Source organism: Poromitra crassiceps, assembly GCF_964638095.1.
Source record: "Poromitra crassiceps genome assembly, chromosome: 16".
Taxonomy (NCBI): domain Eukaryota; kingdom Metazoa; phylum Chordata; class Actinopteri; order Beryciformes; family Melamphaidae; genus Poromitra; species Poromitra crassiceps.
The window spans coordinates 19,077,136-19,098,375 of NC_139645.1; the positions used below are offsets into that span (position 1 = coordinate 19,077,136).

General features: G+C 44.3%; 2 protein-coding genes across 2 annotated transcripts in view; both read left to right on the forward strand.

Moving 5' to 3' along the window:
• The window catches only part of LOC310791493 (NACHT, LRR and PYD domains-containing protein 12-like), a gene marked incomplete at its 5' end in the record, with an annotated part of 113,488 nt that overhangs the window by 8,113 nt on the left and 84,135 nt on the right, over positions 1-21,240 (forward strand). The gene's annotated exons all lie outside the window — the stretch shown is intronic.
• LOC310791093 (NLR family CARD domain-containing protein 3-like) lies at positions 639-20,128 on the forward strand (the record flags this gene model as incomplete). Its single annotated transcript, XM_083652795.1, has 7 exons — positions 639-873; positions 976-2,773; positions 6,516-6,689; positions 10,879-11,064; positions 18,329-18,499; positions 18,697-18,749; positions 19,513-20,128. 7 exons carry the CDS (start codon positions 639-641, stop codon positions 20,052-20,054), a joined length of 3,159 nt encoding a protein of 1,052 aa, XP_083508921.1. The 3' UTR covers positions 20,055-20,128.

The following is a 21,240-nucleotide window of genomic DNA, read 5'->3' on the forward strand; positions in this document are numbered from 1 at the left end:
CCCACAGGAAATAGTTTAAACACCAAAACCTCCCATCATTGTTGAAAAGCCAATTTTCAGTCATACGGTGTTTGTGTTTGACACCGTTTGTGTTTGATATGTAAACACAGACAGTGGTTGATACTGTAGATGTAATGTAATGGAACTGTACCATCGTATCTACCCTAACTGCTGTGATCAATGTCTGTGCCCTGCTAACACTATCTGTAGTCAGAGGTGATCAAGAATGGTACTTATTTATTTACCAATGACTGTCAGACACTGTGTTGATGTAATAGGACTGTGTGTTGTTTGTATTGAGCTGAACATTCATTAATGATAATTACATATGAAACAAACCAGAAAAACTGTTACAATGTTGCATTCATCCATGATCACCACAGTGACATTTATCCATGATGGGTATGCAATGTTGACTCCACTGATTAAACTACAACTATGACAACAGATACATGTGAAAATAAACTTTATATGTGATGGCAGCACGATGCTGTCTGAGCATCTATAAAGATAGTCTGGGCAAAATATTTTAATAGTTTTACAATTTGAACAAAAATTGTTCAAACTTTTGTTAAATTTTGTTTGTTTGTTAGATCTTCATCTGATCAGGGATAATAAATTGCCTTTATCCCCACAGAATGAGGAAGAGGAGTCTAGGTGTTGTGAAGCAGCAGCTGTCCTGCTGTGCATTGTGTCATTGGGTCCTGAGGGATCCAGTCTCTACCAGCTGTGGACACAGGTTCTGCAGACAGTGCATCACCTCATACTGGGCCCAGTCCGGTTCATCAGGAGACTCCGCCTGTCCCCAGTGTAGAAAAAGGTCCAGAACAAGATCTGGACTGCAGACACCCAGTCAAACCAGCATTGCACAATGTAAGACTGCCATTCTGTCTACTGTTGTCACCATTTCTAAAACCAGGAAACAATAATGCTATTGTTTGTTAAACACATTTCTTACTCTTTCTTCTCTTCCAGCGGACGGCGTTTTGCAGGAGGTTTTAGACGTTCATAAGATCAGTCTGATAATGAGATATGACTTTGTGACAGAAGGAACAGCTGAAGCAGGAATTGGAACTCCCCTCAATAGGATCTACATTGCACTCTACATCACAGTGGGACAGAGTGAAGAGGTTAATACCCAACATGAGGTGTGGCAGCTGGAGACAGCATCCAAGATGAAGACTCTCCATGACACTCAGATCAAGTGCCACGACATCTTTAAACCATTACCTGACCAAGAGACACACATCAGAGTAGTTCTGACGAATGGTGTTGCTGGAATTGGAAAAACCTTCTCGGTGCATAAGTTCACTCTGGACTGGGCAGAGGGCTTGGAAAATCAAGACGTCATTCTTGTGATTCTGCTTTCGTTCCGGGAGCTGAACTTGATCAGAGATGAGCGGTACAGTCTTCTCATGCTGCTCCATGTTTTCCATCCAACCTTACAGAGGGTGACAGCAGAGAAGCTCTCTGTCTGTAAAGTTGTGTTCATCTTTGATGGCCTGGATGAAAGCAGACTTCCATTGGATTTCCACAACAATGAGGTTGTGTCTGATGTCACACAGGTATCATCAGTAGATGTGCTGTTGACAAACCTCATCAAGGGCAATCTGCTTCCCTTGGCTCTCCTCTGGATAACTTCCAGACCTGCAGCAGCCAATCAGATCCCTCCTACATGTGTTGACAGGGTGACAGAGGTACGAGGGTTCACTGACCCCCAGAAGGAGGAGTACTTCAGGAGGAGATCCACTGATGAGGAGCTGTCCAGCAAAATCATCTCACACATCAAGGCATCCAGGACCCTCCACATCATGTGCCACATCCCAGTCTTCTGTTGGATCACTGGTACAGTTCTGGAGCACATGTTGACTACACACCAGAGAGGAGAGCTGCCCAAGACCCTGACTGAGATGTACTCACACTTCCTGCTGGTTCAGACAGAGAGGAAGAAGCAGAAGTATGATGAGAGCCATGAGATGAGTCAACAGCAGCTGATGGAGACTGACAGGGACGTTCTTCTGAAGCTGGGGAAGCTGGCGTTTGATCATCTGCAGACAGGCAACCTCCTGTTCTACCAAGAAGAGCTGGAGGAGTGTGGTCTTGATGTCAGTGAGGCCATGGTGTTCTCAGGTGTGTGCACAGAGATCTTCAAAAGAGAGTGTGTGCTCTTCCAGAAGACGGTCTACTGCTTTGTTCATCTGAGCATCCAGGAGTTTCTTGCTGCAGTCTACATGTTCCACTGTTACACAAACAGGGCAGAGAACGTACTGAGCACATTCCTGGGAGAAGACTGGCATAAATGTGATCAATCCCTTGATGTCTTCCTGAAGAAAGCCTTGGTCAAAGCCCTGAAGAGTAAAAATGGCCACCTGGACCTTTTTGTCCGCTTCCTTCATGGCCTCTCACTGGAGTCTAACCAGAGTCTCTTAGGAGGCCTGCTGGGTCAGACAGAGAGCAGTCCAGACAGCATCCAGAGAGCCATCAGCCACCTGAAGAAGACCAATACTCCCAATATATCTCCTGACAGAAGCATCAACATCTTCCACTGTTTGATGGAGATGAACCACCACTCAGTACAACAGGAGATGCAAAAGTTCCTGGAGTCAAAGAACAAGTCAAAGAAGAAACTCTCTATGGTCCACTGCTCAGCTCTGGCCTACATGCTGCAGATGTCAGAGGAGGTTCTGGATGTGTTCGACCCGAACGCCTACAACACATCAAATGAGGGACGAAGCAGACTGTTCCCAGCTGTGAGGAACTGCAGAGAGGCTCGGTTAGTCCAGATGTAGGGCCCCATCTTTGCAAAAGCGGTAATTTATCGTTTGCGCTTGTTTAATGCTGCGTGCAATGCAAATTGGGGCCGTGGACAAGCGCATGCCTGTTATAATTGTACTGGACATATAGTGCCACATGCCAAACTAGGTGTTTGAGCGCAAAAATGTGGGGATTACTTTGCGCTAAGAGCTTTTAAAAGCACCTCTTACACGTTAAATACCCCGTTGTGCTTGAGTGCATCTCCATGCAGCGCAGCGCAGAGTAAAATTATTTTTGGATATGTCATTAGGCACAGCCTTGCCTCACCAGGACATCAAATTCTGCTGCTAAAATTGGGTATTAGCAGATAATTCAGTGAGGCAATCAACTAACTCACTGAGAAACTTTTATCACATCACCAAGATGGAAATTAATTGAGAAAACCTGTTGGACAATGGACATAGGCTATTCACCTTCACAACCCGGAGGGTTGTTGGCACTACAGACGATCTGTCAATAAGCTCTCTCCATCTCTCTCTGTCCTCGGCACGAGTGAGTCCACTCTATTACGCATGGAGAGAATTACAGCATATTGCATGCCTCGCGCAAACAGCGATTGCGAGACGGGAATCCGATTGGTTTTATTAATGTAACGCCCAGGCATTGCCTGGCCACACCCTTGAATAGTGGCTAGTAGTAATAGTCGCCCAAATTCCGTTTGCGCAGGCATTTTGGGGCGCAGATGATTTTGGCACATCTCTAATTTGCGCCTGCGGCACGTGCCGTGATCGTTTCCGCATCCCCGCTGAGAATTGCATCCAACATATTTCGGGGCTGTTTTAACTTAGAAATCAGGGAGGTCACGTCTACCCAATTATATCACTTTTAAACAGTTACATTTCTTTATAAATCATTACAATTATGCTCCCGTGAGGTGGGGATGCGTTTAGCTGCTGCCGAGCGGGGCTGCAAAACTCAGCATAACACCTGGACAAAATGCGCAAGGCAGACCGCTATCTTCCCTGCCTTAAGGCACGCTCAAACAGGTGCGCAAGCGCAAATGGGGGATATCGCCTGTACCAAGATAGAGCCTGTAGTCTCCTAAAAACGGACACGTTGGCTCCCACAATTTGCAAATGCTCCCACCTAGCAGTCTTTACTTTATGCAGGAAGAAAGTTGGTCAAAACACAAAGTGAAACTTGGTCAGGCCATCAGGCGGGACCATCAGAGTCCAATAGTTCCCAACGGATATAAGGCGGGTACATCCGCTGGAAGCAGATATATGGGTCGGTGTAAATTATTTATTTTTGTTAAAGGTCACTTTGAATGATTTTAACAAATAATAATGTAACTTTGATTAAAAAACAAAGAAAAAAAACAAATAATGTAGAAAACTCTAAGGTTAGGACCGTAACATGAAATGCACAGAAACAAGTATCAAATTTGCAACATAAATGGTTTATTGCTCAAAAATGTAAAAAAAGAGGAACGAGGACGCTCTACTGACAGGGAAATCTGGTCCAGCAGGCCGCCGCCTTCACTATTACCTGATGTTAACCCCTCAGTCGGCACTGCTGTTCTCCAACACAACAGGTAGCGCCTCGTTCCTGCAACACACAAAGAAAGAAACATGATTTAGAAATAAAGACCAAAATGCACAAAGAAAAAAAAACAATTGAATGACACAAGGTGTAAGTGCACGGATGAGAGGGTACAGGTCTCACACTCCAGTACAACTCTGTTGCCATGTTGGAATGAGTCCCCTATGTAGGCAGACAGACAGGGCTGCTATCCAATCAGCAACTGTAGCATGTAATCAGTCCACTCAAATCTCCAACCAGCTGCACCTGGGAAAGACTGAGCCAAAGACACTGTCGACAACAAGATAAACACCCGCAACCAGGAAGTATGTCACGGAAATAGCTAAAGACGAGGAAAATGGACCGGACTCTCAGTCCATTGACGAGTCTACATATAAACTATATAAATCTCAAAGAAAAGAAGAAAAACAAACGACACAGTCATAACAAAAACAAAGGCTTTAAATTCGGGATGGTTTATTTTGGGACGGTTCTGGGACGATGATGAAAAAAGTTAGTGTCGAGCCCTGGGCTGAACGCTTAATACAAACCAGCCAAGGAGTGCAGGAATTAAAGGATAAGGCCAGTGTTTTCAATGCATTGTTAATCATCAAAAGATTCTATGAAAATAACAAAATCAGCAATAATTGTGTTAGCAATAAATCTCGTCCATGTAGCCTGTGCCCAATGAAGCCATGTGTTTAATTGGAGCAAATGACTTCCTGGTTGATGGCTAAAAATGGTAGATGGAAAGTAACGAGAGTAAAGCATTGTTGATTTTGTTATTTTCATAGGATTTGTTGATGGTAAGCAGTGTATTAAAAACACCTTGGGCCCTATCTTCGTACAGGCGCTATCCCCTAATAGCGCTTGCACACCTGTTTGCGCGTGCCTTAAAGCAGGGAAGATTGCAGTCCGCTGTCCAGGTGTTATGTGTTATGAGTGTAAAAAAAAGCATCCCCACCTCACGGGAGCATAATTGTAATGATTTATACAGAAATGTAACTGTTTAAAAGTGATATAATTGTCTGTTAGACGTGACCTCCCTGATTTCTAAGTTAAAACAGCCCCGAAATATGTTGGGGATGCAATTCTCACCGGGGATGCGAAACGTTCACGGCACGTGTCGCAGGCGCAAATTAGAGCCGTGCCAAAATCATCTGCGCACGAAAATTCACGGGTGCGGCCAGGCAATGCTGGGCATTACGTCAATCAAAACCAATCAGATTCCCGTCTCGCAATGGCTGTTTGCGCGAGGCATGCAATATGCTGTAATTTTCTCCATGCTTCATAGAGTGTAGTCACTCGTGCGAGGACAGAGAGAGCTTATTGACAGATCGTCTGTGGTGCCAACGACCCTCCGGGTTATGAAGGTAAATAGCCTATGTCCATTGTCCAACAAGTTTTCTCAATTCATTTCCCTCTTTGCGATGTGATAAAAGTTTCTCAGTGAGTTATAGTTGATTGCCTCACTGAATTATCTGCTAATACCCAATTTTAGCAGCATAATTTGAGGTCCTGGCGTGGCAGGGCTGTGCGTAATGACATATCCAATAGGAATTTTACTTTGCACTGCGCTGTGCTGCACGGAGATTAGTGAGCTCCCACCGCAGCGAGGTATTTAGCGCGTAAGAGGTCCTTTTCAAAGCTCTTAGCGCAAAGTAATTGCGCGCTGCTGACGATAGGGATAATCCCATCTATCCCCACATTTTAGCGCTGAAACGCCTGCTTTGGCATGTGGCACGCCTATGCCCAGTACAATTATAACAGGCATGCGCTTGTGCCCGCCCCCAATTTGCATTGCACACGGCGTTAAATGAGCGCAAACGCTAAATTAGCGCTTTTGGGGAGATAGGGCCCCACGTCCTTTAAGAGGCTGTGCTTAAAACGTTTTGGAAACCTACATTTTATCACAACAGACAGCAATATTTTCCTGTGGACAGTGTTATTGTTGTGTTCATCGAGTGTCATGTTAATCCTGTGTTGTTTTAGCAGAATTTAAAATTAACTGCCTGTGAAGCTTAGGCGTCCTGTACATTCTGTTGTGCTTTGCTTTGTGATATTACATGTTCATCACTTTTTTTATGAAGTAGTAGTAGTCTGCTGTGTATGTTTTGATGGGGGATTAGTCTCAACTCTGCTTTCATACAACTAATCTTACATTAAATCTGTGATCACAGACTTTCTGGCTTTGGACTCTCAGAGACTCACTGTGAAGTCCTGGCCTCAGCTCTGAAGTCCAACCTCTCCCATCTGAGAGAGCTCGACCTGAGTAAGAACCAGCTGCAAGATTCAGTTGTGAAGCTTCTGTCTGCTGGGCTGGAGAGTCCACACTGTAGACTGGAGACTCTCAGGTAAGATTTTGATTTACAGTTTTTCTAATTTATTTGACACATTTCTCCAAACTAAGGTCTGTACTCTCAAAACAGTGTATCTCAGGTCAGTATTCCTGACTCTGTAAAGGTTGACCTGCAAGTTTTACATCAGATTTTCAGACTTTTATTGTGTTCAAACGTCATATAGGATGAATCACTGTGACATCACAACAACAGCAAAGTACTTCCTGGCAGGGGCGGTTTTAGCATCAGACCTTTGGGTGGGCTCAGCCCACCCAAAGGTCATGGACCGCTGAACCCCTAGGGGGGTCCGGGGGCATGCCCCCCCGTAAGAAAATTTTGTACAGTTTCAAGTAAAAATGGATCAAGCTGGTGCACTTTGAGATCAAAATGAAGAGACTAGATCTATGGAGGTCATCCCTATGTTCCCCGGGTCCTATGTTCCCCGGGTCCTATGTTCCCCGTTTTTGTGGGACCGGGGAACATAGAAGCCGCAATGCCGACCTTAGGTTTAGGCGTGGGGGTGGGAGAGGTTAGGTTTTCGGTTAGGGTCTGGGGGAGGTTAGGTTTAGGCATGGGGGGAGGTTAGGTTTGGCGTGGGGGCTGGGAGAGGTTAGTGAAAAACGGGGAACATAGGACCCGGGGAACATAGGTACGCTCCCGATCTATGAAGAACTACACACATCAATATCTTCTTTACCGTTCTGTGGTTTTACAGCAATGAAAAAATAATTGTTTCCCTATATATACTATATATATTCTGCATACAGGTTACTTGTGGTAGAATTATGCTTGCATACATAATACCAAAATCACTTCAGGGGAGTTTCAAGTAAAGTAACATTTTGCTTTGTAGGCAAAACAAAAGTAAAATTAAATCAAAAGGGAACTTCCTAACTTATTGGCTGGAATAAAATTCCGACAAGATAATAATATACTGTAAGCACTAAAGCAGGAGTTTGCAGTCAACTAGTTGAAATTAATATGTGGCAGTATTTGTGGGGGTCAAAATCTATATAGGGTGTACCACCACAAATAGATCAGTGTATGGGAAACACTGACTATTAAATTGTGTGACTAGAAAGACACCAATAAATCTGAGAAAATGTAACCCTAACCCTAACAACAGCACTACAACGGTGGCATTACAAATGGTATTATGAAATGATTGTAGGGAAAAACAAGAATGCCACTTTTTTTCATGAACTTTAACTCATTGAGTGCCAAGGACGAGTATAGTCGTCAATTCGAATAGTAACGTAGAGTGCCAAAGACGACTAAAGTCGTCAATTGCGTTTTTTGACGGTGGGACGTGGATCAAAGCCTCGTGCATCTCCTGTAAAAATATTGTAGCTATTGAAGGTGTATAACCTATTTTATGGACCCATTAGGTGGCGACAGTGCTCTCCAGATTAGAGAAAGTTGAGGAAAAAAAGCAGAAAAAGCCCCGTGATGAAAGAGAAACCGATGCATGAGCCAGAGCGGCACAGATTGCTCTGGCTGCCTGGAGCCAACGTTAGCTGCGAACAGCAGTCAATCCGCTCCCACAAATGAGCCCCTCTGTCTCTGCTGCATAGTTTCTCCACACGATTAGCCGCCAGAAAATAAAACCAAAGCCAAACCATTCTCATGAGAATGGTTTGGCTTTTCAGTGTCGCGGGAGCCGGCGCACAAGGCTGAGCGCTCCGAAAATAGACTGGGTGCAGCCGCGCACTTTGAAACGCGCAGCAGAAAGCCTATAATCGGACGCAGCTTCATCCCAGCTCACAACCGAAACCCCAGAAACGCAGACGAACGCGAGCCCGATCCAGACTCCCCCGACGAGCGGCCGCCATCCGAACGTGGATCCGTAAGGCAACAGAGCCTGCCATAGCAGGCAGCAGAGACTCGCCTGACACACGCAGCAGCCAGCAGAGCGAGCAGAGCCACCAGAGACACTCCCACGGAGGAGGAGTTTGGAGTTGAGGGGTGTGTGGGTGCTGTTCAGATGTTTCAGGTCAGAAAATATTAGCTTCAGAGTCAGTGAATGTGCTTGAAATGCTTCATTTCACAAAAGGCTGAATATCTCAGCTTCTAATTTGAAACGCCTGTTTTTGCTGAAAACAACCTATCTTCTCCGGCTCATAACTAAAGAACGGAAAATGGTATCAATAAACTTTTTTTTGCTGATGATACAATATAGTCTCCTCGTTCTTTGTGCGTGTTCGGTGTTTACATAGTAATATCACACAATATTCTGTGGGCCTCGAGAAATCACTGAAAACGCTCTGAAACTCTGGCACTGGGAGCGTCCGTTCTCCAAAAGTGGCTGGCACTCAATGAGTTAAGCAGAAAATTTTAAAAAATAGTTTTAAAGCAAAAATAAATAATAAATAAAGATAATTTTAACAGAAACTGCTACTAATGACCACCATGGATTTGGAGAGGGGGGATTTTTTTTTTTTTTTTTTTTGGGTGGGCTGAGACTATTTTTGGGTGGGCTAAAGCCCACCCAAAAAAGGCCTAGAACCGCCCCTTTCTGGTGCCACTGCAGCAGAAACTAGTATGAAATAAAGCTAAAATGCTGTGGCAAACAACCATTAATATCTCAAAAACTATACATTTTTTCCCTCAAAAGGTTGTGCCTTCTGCCAGGTCGCCATTGTAAATAAGAATTTGTTCTTAACTCATTGAGTGCCAGCCACTTTTGGAGAACGGACGCTCCCAGTGCCAGAGTTTTCAGAGCGTTTTCAGTGATTTCTCGAGGCCCACAGAATATTGTGTGATATTACTATGTAAACACCGAACACGCAAAAAGAACAAGGAGACTCTATTGTATCATCAGCAAAAAAAAGTTTATTGATACCATTTTCCGTTCTTTAGTTATGAGCCGGAGAACATAGGTTGTTTTCAGCGTTTTCAGGCATTTCAAATTATAAGCTGAGATATTCAGCCTTTTGTGAAATGCAGCATTTCAAGCACATTCACTGACTCTAGATACGGTAATATTTTCTGATGTAGTGATGTGGTGTAGTTGTGTCCTGCCCATGGTCCTGCCCTGCGTGCCCCACCCCCCCTCCCCCCCCTCAGCTGAAAACTCCTCCCCACACTAGTAACACACAGCCTCGCACCAAGCGTCTCTAGGAAGCCTGGGAAGCGCCGCCTCCCAGGCAGCGCAACATGGAGAAGCCACACGCGGACTGCAGTGAAAGGTTTGGCTTTTCAGTGTCGCGCTGCTGCTTTTCTAGCGGCTAATCATGTGGAGAAACTATGCTGACAGACAGACAGAGGCAGAAGGACTCAGTTGTGTGCGCGGATTGACTGTGTTCGCACGCACCGTCAGTTGCAGCCAGAACAATCTACATGGCTCTGGATTGCAGCATGAGCGGGTTCTCTTTCATCAAGGCTAATTCAGGCTGTGTATTCCTGACATTTCTGTAATCTGGAGAGCACTGTCGCCACCTAAGGGTTCTGTAAAATAGGTTATAGACCTCCAATAGCTACTATAGTTGTACAGGAGCTGCGGAAGGCTTTGATCGACGTCCCACTGTCAAAAAACGCATTGGACGTCGAAGGACGTCCGTGGCACTCTACGTCACTATTTAATTGGACGTCGAAGGACGTCCATGGCATTCAATGAGTTAATGACTTACCTGGTTAAATAAAGGTTAAATAAAAAATAAAATAAAAATCACATCACATACTACTGTATAGTTTGACATGGTGAGTGACAGCAGAAGTAGGTTAAGGGTCTGATGTGTATGTAGTGTGAGTGTTATGTATGTAGTTGTGTATGTTGTGTAAAGTGTCACAGTTTTAAAATGTGTGAATTCCATAAAAAGGACACTCAAGGCAGACTGCATATAAAGGTTGAAAAAAGCATGAACTTAAACTCTGATTTCTAAAACAGTACAAAAGATAAATTAAATCTGAATTAAGGTGAGTCCTAAATGTGGTGACTTGTTTAAAGTTTGAATAGAGTGTCTATCTTAAAGTATGAAGGAGTAGGTAGAGTTCAAAGAGGGCGTGGTTTCACCATGAACTGCTGTTTAAAATAAATGGCAGTTGCACCCGGAAGTACTGTATACCCAATCTGTTTGTTTACAAACATGCTGATTCATCTATAAACCGCAATTAACCTCAAAACTCATGCTTTGATATCTTATTTAGATTGTGTGACTGAAATGATCAAATAATAATATTTCCTTATCTTTTCATGTCCATTAAGGCTGAGTGACTGTAATCTGTCAGAGAGAAACTGTAAAGCTCTGGCCTCAGTTCTCAGCTCAGTTCTCAGCTCCCAGTCCTCCAGTCTGAGAGAGCTGGACCTGAGTAAGAATGACTTACAGGACTCTGGTGTGAAGCTGATCTCTGCTGGACTAGAGAGTCCACACTGCAGACTGGCAACTCTCAGGTCAGTATTACTGATACTGTTCAACAGACCACCATTTAAATGTGGCTTTACATGCACATTAATATCAGTGAAAATACCTGACCTCTGTATTTTCCTGCTGATGTGAGTTTTGAAAGCAGCTGAGATACCAACATTTATCACATCTAGTTTCTATCCTGTGCTAGAATATTGCATCATCTCCTTTCTTTACTGCCTCTGTTGTTGAAACCTAAAGTAAAGGACTTGTAAAGGACGAGCCCATCGGCTAACCGCAGTGAAAACATGCGACTGTCATCGCCCTGTCTCCTCTCCAGCCCAAAACAGAAGGAGCTAGGAGCCTCCATCTCCCTGAGCATGGAGAACCTAGCCCTCACCAGCGCCCCCTTTGCTCGCTCCTGCAGGAACCCACCCAAGTCCCTGCACAGCTCAGCCAGGTTGAGCTGCAGCCCCGGTCTATCCTGACAAACCAGCTCCTCCTCCACTTGATAATGCTACACTCTAGAGTGAAGCACCCTGATGTCAGGCAGTTTACATGGATAAAGGTGGTGGGAGAGAGAGTGAGTGCAGCTCCTGTAAGTCACAGCTGCTCACAATGTCTCTGCTGCAGCACCTGGATGGGGCTCCTCCCCTCTCCTATCCATGGTGGGGTCTATCATGCAGTTCCAATCACCTGCCATAACTCAAATCTTCTCCTCTCCTATTCACGCTATGTAGCCCCGCCCACTTGACCCAGTTGTGTCATGACTTCCTGTTCAAAACACCGTCTGTTTTACCTGCTCACTAGTACCAAAGAACTTTTATGGAAAGAACTGAAAGCTCCATATTGCCCCATTGCAACATCAGCGCCCAGCAGCCTCCGCCATTTTTTATTTTTGGAAGCGTGACAGCGCCAAAAGAACCTCGCACAGGCTCGCAGTGGTCAGCTGCGGTAGCGCGGGCCCCTATAATCAGCCTCTCTAAACAGTAACTCAACGGGAGAACACTCTAAATTTCGTGGATTCACATCTTTTCTGGGCGTACTGCAAATCTTGACTGAAGTGGTGTAGTGCAGGGATGTAAAACAACAACCATATTGTGGAAACTAAGCAAAATGTTTCGTTTTCTTTGTTTAGTTTTTTCAAGATAAATAGCTAATGCGGCTGTCGTCCACTCCGTCAGAAGTGTGTTGCCGTGGTTTTAACCTCGGGTCCTTTGCATTTACTATTTATCTTGAAAAAACTAAAAGAAAAAAACGAAAAATTTTGCTTAGTTTCCACAATATGGTTGTTGTTTTACATCCCTGCACTACACCACTTCAATCAAGATTTACAGTACGCCCAGAAAAGATGTGAATCCACGAAATTTAGAGTGTTCTCCCGTTGAGTTACTGTTTAGAGAGGCTGATTATAGGGGCCCGCGCTACCGCAGCTGACCACTGCGAGGCGCATTCTGTTTCCAAAAATGGCCGGAGTTTCGTCTCTTTCCTTCCATGCTCTTTGCTAGTACTGTACTGTCACAGGTAGTGTTCTGTTTTACCTGCTCACTAGTACTGTACTGTCACAGGAAGTGTTCTGTTTTACCTGCTCACTAGTACTGTACTGTCACAGGTAGTGTTCTGTTTTACCTGCTCACTAGTACTGTACTGTCACAGGAAGTGTTCTGTTTTACCTGCTCACTAGTCTCGCTAGCCAGCCTCTCTTCCTTTCTGTCAGAGAGTCTGGCATCGCAGGTTTCCATTTTGGCATTGCGAAAAAAATGCTCTGTTTGGGTTAACCAATCAGCTTCGTCTTGGGCGGTGCTTAGCGTTAGTGCCCTTGGAAAATCGTTTCGGGGTGGAACTTGTGTCGGCGGAACATTTAGACGGGAGGAGAGCTCACAGGCATAAAGATGGCGACCTCACCGACAGAAGCTAACACTCCTCGCAAAATAATACAAGACGTATGTCGATTGTGTGATGGTAGTTTTCAAAGAAGAAAAGACAGACATCGCCTCATTAGCAGTTCGCACGAGCCGAAGCCTACATTTACTTTAGCGCTGGAGGGGCTCACTGCACCCGTTAAAACCACAGACGATTTATTAGCTGTATGTGGCTCTTGTAGAACGTTGTTCAGAATCGTTGTTAATCTATTTGCACCTGTATGTCAAATACGTCGAATTTAAAATGTTTAAGCACGTCTAACGTATGCACATGACATGTGCACCCATGTGCAGTGAATATGCCACTGTCTCGGACTTGTCTTATCACTATATTGCCTTATTGCTGCTTATTGCTTATAGCCTATTGCTTATTGCCATGTTGCTTATTGTTGTTGCACGCACATGCCTTATATTTGTACTATGTCGTAAACGGAGTCCACAGCACAAGAATTTCACACGTGATACTTGTACCATGGAGTGACAATAAAAATCTTGAATCTTGAATTGGTGGTTCTATACCGATGTTAGGATCTGTAGCGATAACCAGTGTTAAGATTGCTGTTATGGCCAATATCTGATATTGGCTGATGTACATATGCTCAGCATAAAAACAAGTTTGTGTTGACCAAATATTAGACGTCTTATAAAACACATAAACACTGAATTAGAAATAGCAATGTCTTTATTTTCAAAAAATTAGGAAAAGCAAAGATAAGAGAAACAGCATTTTTCCCTCTCTAGGAAAACTAGCAGCTTTTACAGGAGCCCACAAAAAAAGGCTTGCATGTGTGGAAACACGTTAAATGTAAATAATCACACAATGTACACACATCTATTACAATAACCAAAGATTTTTCTGTTTCTGTGATGGCCAAATTTTGTACATCTTGTAAAACACATGTGAATTTTAAATAGTAATGTCTTTATTTCCTAAACATTGGCAGACCATAAAACTGAATTACAGCATTCCCCCCTCTATAGAATATATCAGCGTGATGTCACTGCCACCCAGAAATGTGTAACCCTGTGGTAGTTAACTAGTATGAGGTGTGCCAAACAAACGTTAATATCTCAAAAACTAAACGTCACATCGCTTATATTTTGACATTCTGTGTGAGAGCAGAATTAGCTCAAGAGGATGATTTATAATTATGCATGTCGTGTTAAAGTTGTGTTGAAGTTGTGTGAACTGTCGCAGTTTCTAAAATGTAAACCGAGTCAGCCGGCTAGAGTGAGACACACAAGCCTCCCAAAGCTCAGGCTCCATAGGGTTCAATTGCTACCCAGTGATGCGGTTTGTTTACCAAAATGCTGCTAGACTGATCCCTCGTATATGAATAGAAGTAGCAGGCTTTACAGGACCTCAGACAATAAAAAAGAGAGGCTTTCTTGTGTTAACACTTCTCAACTGTGCTGTGTAAAAACTATTTACTAACAAAAAGTATGTGGAAACCGTGACTAGTCGTGGAGCACTGAGAAGCCTTTTTAAAACAATGTCATGTTTCCAAATACATCAAGACCACTCAAGCTGTCCTCCTCCTCAAAGTGTTCCTCCTCTGTATCTCCGAACACCTGTGACACAATGTTCAATATCGCCTGTGCCTCAGCAACCTTAAAAACTTGCACATTGCAAAATACATCCACCAATGTGAAAAGTCTGCTGCTTGACTCAAGCACTTCTTTGACAATATGTGCTCCTGTGTGGCTTTCAGCTTGTTGAGTGGAATAAACAGAGACTGCTCCAAAAACACCTTGCTGCGGCATGTCATGTGTTATGCTCTCTAAGCATTCCTGAAGAATGTTTCTCTGTTCATCTGTAACAGTTCTTTCTTTTACAAGCCCATCCCCTGCATGTTTCTCTAGTGGACTTGCACGTCCATCACAGGTATCGAGACAGTCACAATATAATGCACAGGAGCTACAACATGCATGTTTGGGTTCAAGAGGCTTTGTTTTCTCACCATCAAACAGCTGCAGCAGTTTGACTCTCATGCACCGTTTTCTTTCAGAGACATACTGGAGCATTTCATCCGATAAGCCTTGTAGCTGTCTGCCGTGGTATAAGATAACTGAATGTGCCTGACACCCATCTCGCCCTGCCCTCCCAAAGGCTTGCATGTAGGCCTCAATGTTTCTTGGGGGCCCATAGTTGACAACATGGTTGACACCCTTAAAATCAACACCCATTCCGAGTGCTGTAGTCGCAATTACAACTCTGAGAACAGACAATGGGTCTTTGAGCGAGTTCAGTATATGCAGTTTGACGTCTTCTGGTGTCTCTGAATGATACATGTCCACCAGTCTATTTGCTGAAACATCTTTGGCACCTACTGGATAACATGCATGCTTCCCCAATGTAAGTTTGAAAACATCAGAGTACAACAGTGAGCACTCTGCTATACTCTTGCAGTATATTACCACCTTTTCTGTTGTGGGCCCCTGGCTTTCCAGCTCCCTGCAAAGCCAGGCAAAAGTGTTGGCTGGATCAGAGGAGACTTTTTTGGTAGCAAGTCTGATGTTGTCCCTGCTCGGGCTTTTAACAAGCTCTAAACATTGTTGCATTCCAAGATTTTTCCTCAGCTTCTGTCTCATGGCTTTGGAGGCTGTTGCAGTTATTGCCAGGAGGGGCACAGAAGTGGGCAAAAGGGATCTCAGTTCACCAATTTTTCCACACCACTCTCTGAAAGGAGCCTCACTCCCCTGTCCTTCTCCCCTGTAAATACAAAGACAGAGTGATTAACCAAATGGAGAAATAACATTGATGCAGTGGTTAAGTACGTCTGCCTTGAATGGGGTTCTAAAGTAGATGATACTGAATCGGAAGTTTAGGTTTTGCAATTTAGTGTTAAGTAGCTACTACAAATTGTACACAGTATTTTTTTTAACAAGATTGTGCTTTGGCAATGTTTATGGATGAAATGATAATTGCTGGCTACATTTGAGTGATTGTGATCATTGACTTAGCTAGTGTAAGTTTCACACAACACGTTATCTATATAAATGTACTGCATAGATGGTTAATTGTAATTGTTTTTACCAGTGGATCGCCGTATGTACTTCGTCCACAGCTATCCCCACCAATCGCTCACGAAACGTCGTCGTTTGCAGGATCGCTCTCCATTTATCTTGTCCAACGAATGTCTCAGCTGATCCGTATACAATGGAGTACTCGCCAGCAGCTATTTTCTCGTCCAAGTCTGGATCTTGCCCGGCGTAGGCTGCAGAAACCCCCCTTGAAAGCAGGGTTTTGACCTGGTCCTCCATTATCGCGATCAAGGGAGAGACTACCAAAACCATCGGATTTTCACGCCATCTATCTGGGTTTATCCGTGCTAGTTCACCGTAGATGATAGGCCATGCCTGGAAGATGAAACTTTTTCCATAACCAGTGGGTAAACATGCAAGAACGTCACTGTTAGACAGCAAATGTTCTAAACATATTCTCTGGATATCTTTACAACCATCCACCGAAAGTGCCGAGCAGGCCTTCTTTATTGCACAATCCATATCTTCTTCAAAACTTGCCATTTTCAGCGTGTAGCAACGAGTTAGCCCATAGATTTCTGCCGTTAGCTTTCTACGCTAGCTAGTTAGCGTTGTTCGGCAGCCGGGAGCATTTACAGCGACACACAGCGGAAGCCGCTCTGATTGACATATGGTCGGAGCCAATGACAGAGCGTGACAGAGCTTGCAAGCGGGGGAGCGGATATCCTGCTGCCACCGAAACAGCCGCTCGAATGGGAGAGCAGCTTTAGAGTAGGGGCGGGCTGATTCCCGTTGCCTGTTTCCGCGACGCCAGACTCTCTGACAGAAAGGAAGAGAGGCTGGCTAGCGAGACTACCTGCTCACTAGTACTGTACTGTCACAGGTAGTGTTCTGTTTTACCTGCTCACTAGTACTGTACTGTCACAGGAAGTGTTCTGTTTTACCTGCTCACTAGTACTGTACTGTCACAGGTAGTGTTCTGTTTTACCTGCTCACTAGTACTGTACTGTCACAGGAAGTGTTCTGTTTTACCTGCTCACTAGTACTGTACTGTCACAGGAAGTGTTCTGTTTTACCTGCTCACTAGTACTGTACTGTCACAGGAAGTGTTCTGTTTTACCTGCTCACTAGTACTGTACTGTCACAGGAAGTGTCAACACAATAGGAAGTAAGTGGCTGACCCCTGTGTTGGAACATAAGGTGAATGGAGCTCCTGCCTTAGGGCAGCAAACAGCACCTCTCTCTCTCCCTATAAGCATCAATATGAACAAAAACAAAAAGCTTGTTATGAATGCAGCCTCTCACCACCAACAGCTGCCCTGATGAACCTCCTTCTGTGACACAATAGTGACCTCCAGCCCTTTGCTTGACATATTCCAATCATAACTAAGCCCCTTTTCCCCTGCATGGTCTCTGGTGCTAATGATGTTAAGTGTACCAAAGAGAGAAAGAGAAAGAGAGAGAGAGGGATATAGAGAAGGAGAGGTGGGAGAGAAAGAGAGGGAGGGAGAGAGAAAGAGGGAGGGGGAGAGATATAGATAAAGAGAGGGAGAGAAAGAGAAAGAGGGAGGGAGAGAAAGAAAGAAAAGGGGGGGGGAGAGGGAGGGAGAGAAAGAGGGAGGGAGAGAGAACGAGAGGGAGGGAGAAAAGGAGAGGGAGAGAGAAAGAGGGGCAACGATAGAAAGAGAGGGAGTGACAGAAACAGGGAGGGAGAGAAAGAGAGGGAGAGAGAGAAAGAGATATGAGAGAGAAAGAGGACGGGAGAGGGAAAGAGAGGGAGGGAGCGAGTGAAAGAGAGGGAGGGAGGGAGAGAAAGAGAGGGAGGGAGAGAAAGAGAGGAAGGGAGAGAAAGAGAGGGAGAGACAGAAAGAGATGGGAGAGGGAAAGAGAGGGAGGGAGGGAGAGACAGAGAGGGAGGGAGAGAGAAAGAGTGGGAGGGAGAGAGAGAAAGAGGGAGAGAGAAATAGAGGGAGAGAGAGGGACAGAAAGAGAGGGAGAGACAGAAAGAGAGCGAGGGAGAGAAAGAGAGGGGGAGAGAGAGAGGGAGAATGAGAGAGAGAAAGAGGGGGAGAGAGAAATAGAGAGAGAAGGAGAGAGAGAAAGAGAGGGGGGAGAGAGGGAGAGAGAAAGTGAGGGAGGGAGAGGAAGAGAGAGCGAAAGAGAGGGAGAGAGAGAAGCAACAAGTGACAGAAAAAAATAAGTAGATAGAGAGAGACACAGTGTGTGTGTGTGTGTGTGTGTGTGTGTGTGTGTGTGTGGGCGTTGCCATGATTGGCCACTGCAGTGTGACGTCAGGTTGTGTTTCTCCAAAAGTTCCAACTTTCCGGCTGCAGACCCCATTAAAGTGTGTGTGTGTGTGTGTGTGTGTGTGTGTGTGTGTGTGTGTGTGTGTGTGTGTGTGTAGGTTGTCTCACTGTCAGCTCTCAGAGGAAGGCTGTGCTTCTCTGGCCTCAGCTCTGAGCTCCAACCCCTCCCATCTGAGAGAGCTGGACCTGAGCTACAATCATCCAGAAGCCTCAGTGAAGCTCCTCTCTGCTGGACTGGAGGATCCAACCTGGAGACTGAAGACTCTCAGGTATGAAGAGACAACATCTGCTAGAAGGCTGGGAGTCACACACATTTTCTCTGTCATACTGAGAAGATGAGGAATATATTTCATGTTTAATGGAGGATATGAGTGGAAATCGTTCATATTGAAGCTTAATAAATGTCCATGTTTCCATCATCAAAGAGAATCTGTTGGTCTGACTTCTTCCCTGTTTATTCCTCCAGTGTGGAACATGGTGGAGTGCAGTGGTTGAAAAGCCGTGAAGCTGTGATTAAATGTAAGTGTGTATTTAGTTTGATTCATAAAAACAAAGCAAACACAATAAAGCCCTTTGGCTTGTTTCCATTGTGGTCCTTTGTATGGGACAAGTGGAGTGAGTGTATGTGTGCATGTGTGAGCGTGCGCGCGCGTGCGTGTGTGCGTGTGTGTGTGTGTGTGTGTGTGTGTGTGTGAGTGTGTGTGTGTGTGTGTGTGTGTGTGTGTGTGTGTGTGTGAGTGTGTGTGAGTGTGTGTGTGCGCAGGCAACATAAACAACAAATACATTAAGCAACACTACTCAACATCAATCATTCATTTGAATGATTATACAACAACAAAAATACACCAATCAATAAATAAAAAGAGAGAGCAGCTCATAAAATAAACCAAAGACCTACCAGGGGTTCAAATGCTGCAAGCATACAGGAGACAGAGAAAATAAAAGGTTAGGAACCCATTTGGGAACCAACCAGCCATTTTTTCAAGGCGATCTTAAAGGAAAACCTGGAGATAAGAGTCTTTATACTCTCCGGGAGAGAAAAAAAAAAGAAAAGGTACATTTACCCATTAAAGACTTCAATTTAAATTCAACTAGTGAGAAGGAAAGTGCATCTACAGCACAGTCTGTGACGTCCATTCATTCACATCCTGTGAGTCAGGAAGATGGCTGACATCATGTGACATCATCAAACTGCTGAGAAATTAACTGTCAATAAATCAACAAACAAACATGTTTATTAGATGAGAAGCTGCTGCTGTAACGAGTCTTGTTGTCTCATCAGATGCCTGTGATCTCACACTGGACCCAAACACAGCACACAGAGAGCTCCTCCTGTCTGAAGACAACAGAAAGGTGACGAGGGTGAGAGAGAAGCAGCCATATCCTGATCACCCAGAGAGATTTGACTACTATCAACAGCTGCTGTGTAGAGATGGTCTGACTGGTCGCTGTTACTGGGAGCTGGAGAGGAAAGGAGTGGTTAATATAGGAGTGACTTACAGAGGAATCAGCAGGAGAGGAGGGAGTGATGACTGCTGGCTTGGAAGGAATGAAAAGTCCTGGAGTCTGACCTGCTCTGATGATCGTTACACTGCCTCACACAATAACAGACACACAGACATGCCTCCCCCCCGCTCCTTTCTCTCTAACAGAGTCGCAGTGTATCTTGACTGGCCTGCTGGGTCTCTGTCCTTCTACACAGTTTCCTCTGACAAACTGATTCACCTCCACACTTTCCACTCTTCATTCACTGAACCACTTTACCCTGTGTTTAGGTTATACTGGCCTGGTAACTCAGTGTCTCTGTGTCAGATAGAGGAGTGAGACAGAAACACAATGTGACCAAACACAAACACCTAAAGTCACAATAGTGTTTGGATGCAAGTTCATTGTGTGTGTGTGTGTGTGTGTGTGTGTGTGTGTGTCAGAGTTTTAACATCACATGCAACAAGAACAGACATTTTAGTCTGAAAATGATCAACATTAAATGAAGAATGTTTGATGTGTATAGTTTGAAACAGAACTTGTTGACTTGAATATGTCATTATTGTTGTCTTTAAATAAAGCAGTGTATTATTGCTCTGTTGTTAAATCAGTTGAGTGATGAAAATCAAGGAACATGTAACTGTTGATTGACATTAGTGTGTGATTGGTTGAAGATGTGACTGAGCCTCTGATTGGCCTTCATGTACAGTATCTACTAAGCACTAAGTACTCATGTGAAGCACTTAGCAGCTAAATGTGTCTCTGCTGACATCATAACAGCAACAATGTAGAACTTTACATCACAGAATTATTACAAACTGTCTTCTGTCTCTGCTCTCATATGATGTCATGTATATGTTCATGTAGTCTGCATTGTTTGTATGGATTTATATGACACATGACTCACTGTATACTTTGTCTTGACAATCTTATGCTCACTTGATGTACTTTGATCCTTTTCTATCTTCTATTTCTTTGTTTGGATTTCCCTCAAATATATTTGTCTTTTATTGATTCTCTTTTTCATCCGTTCACTTTGGCAACACAGGAATGTTATTGTCAACAAGCCAGTAAAGCAGGTTGAGACTGAAGGAGAGAGAGAGAGAGAGAGACTCGTGCGCACTAGAGAGAGAGAGAGAGACGCGCGCACTGGAGAGACTGCGCGAGTCTCTCTCTCTCTAGTGTGCGCGAGACTCTCGCTCTCTCTCTCTCGCGCGCGCGCTAACAGAGCTACTCCATCTCGTGGAGGAGCTCCTTTACTTTCAGAGTAGAAACAACAAAGCCAGCCAGCCTGCACACATGCTGTAGCGTGACCTGTTTAATCCACCAGAGGGCGACATTGCACCACACAAACCCTCATCTTAAAGAGAACAGATTCCATTGTCCCAAAGGTGACCTTACTGAAAACTGCATGTTTTATTTAATCGTATATTTTTTTCTTTTATTCACACAACATATAACAACACATGCACAATATAGCCTACATACAACCATGAAGTTAAAGCAGAAACACAGCCAGCCTCTC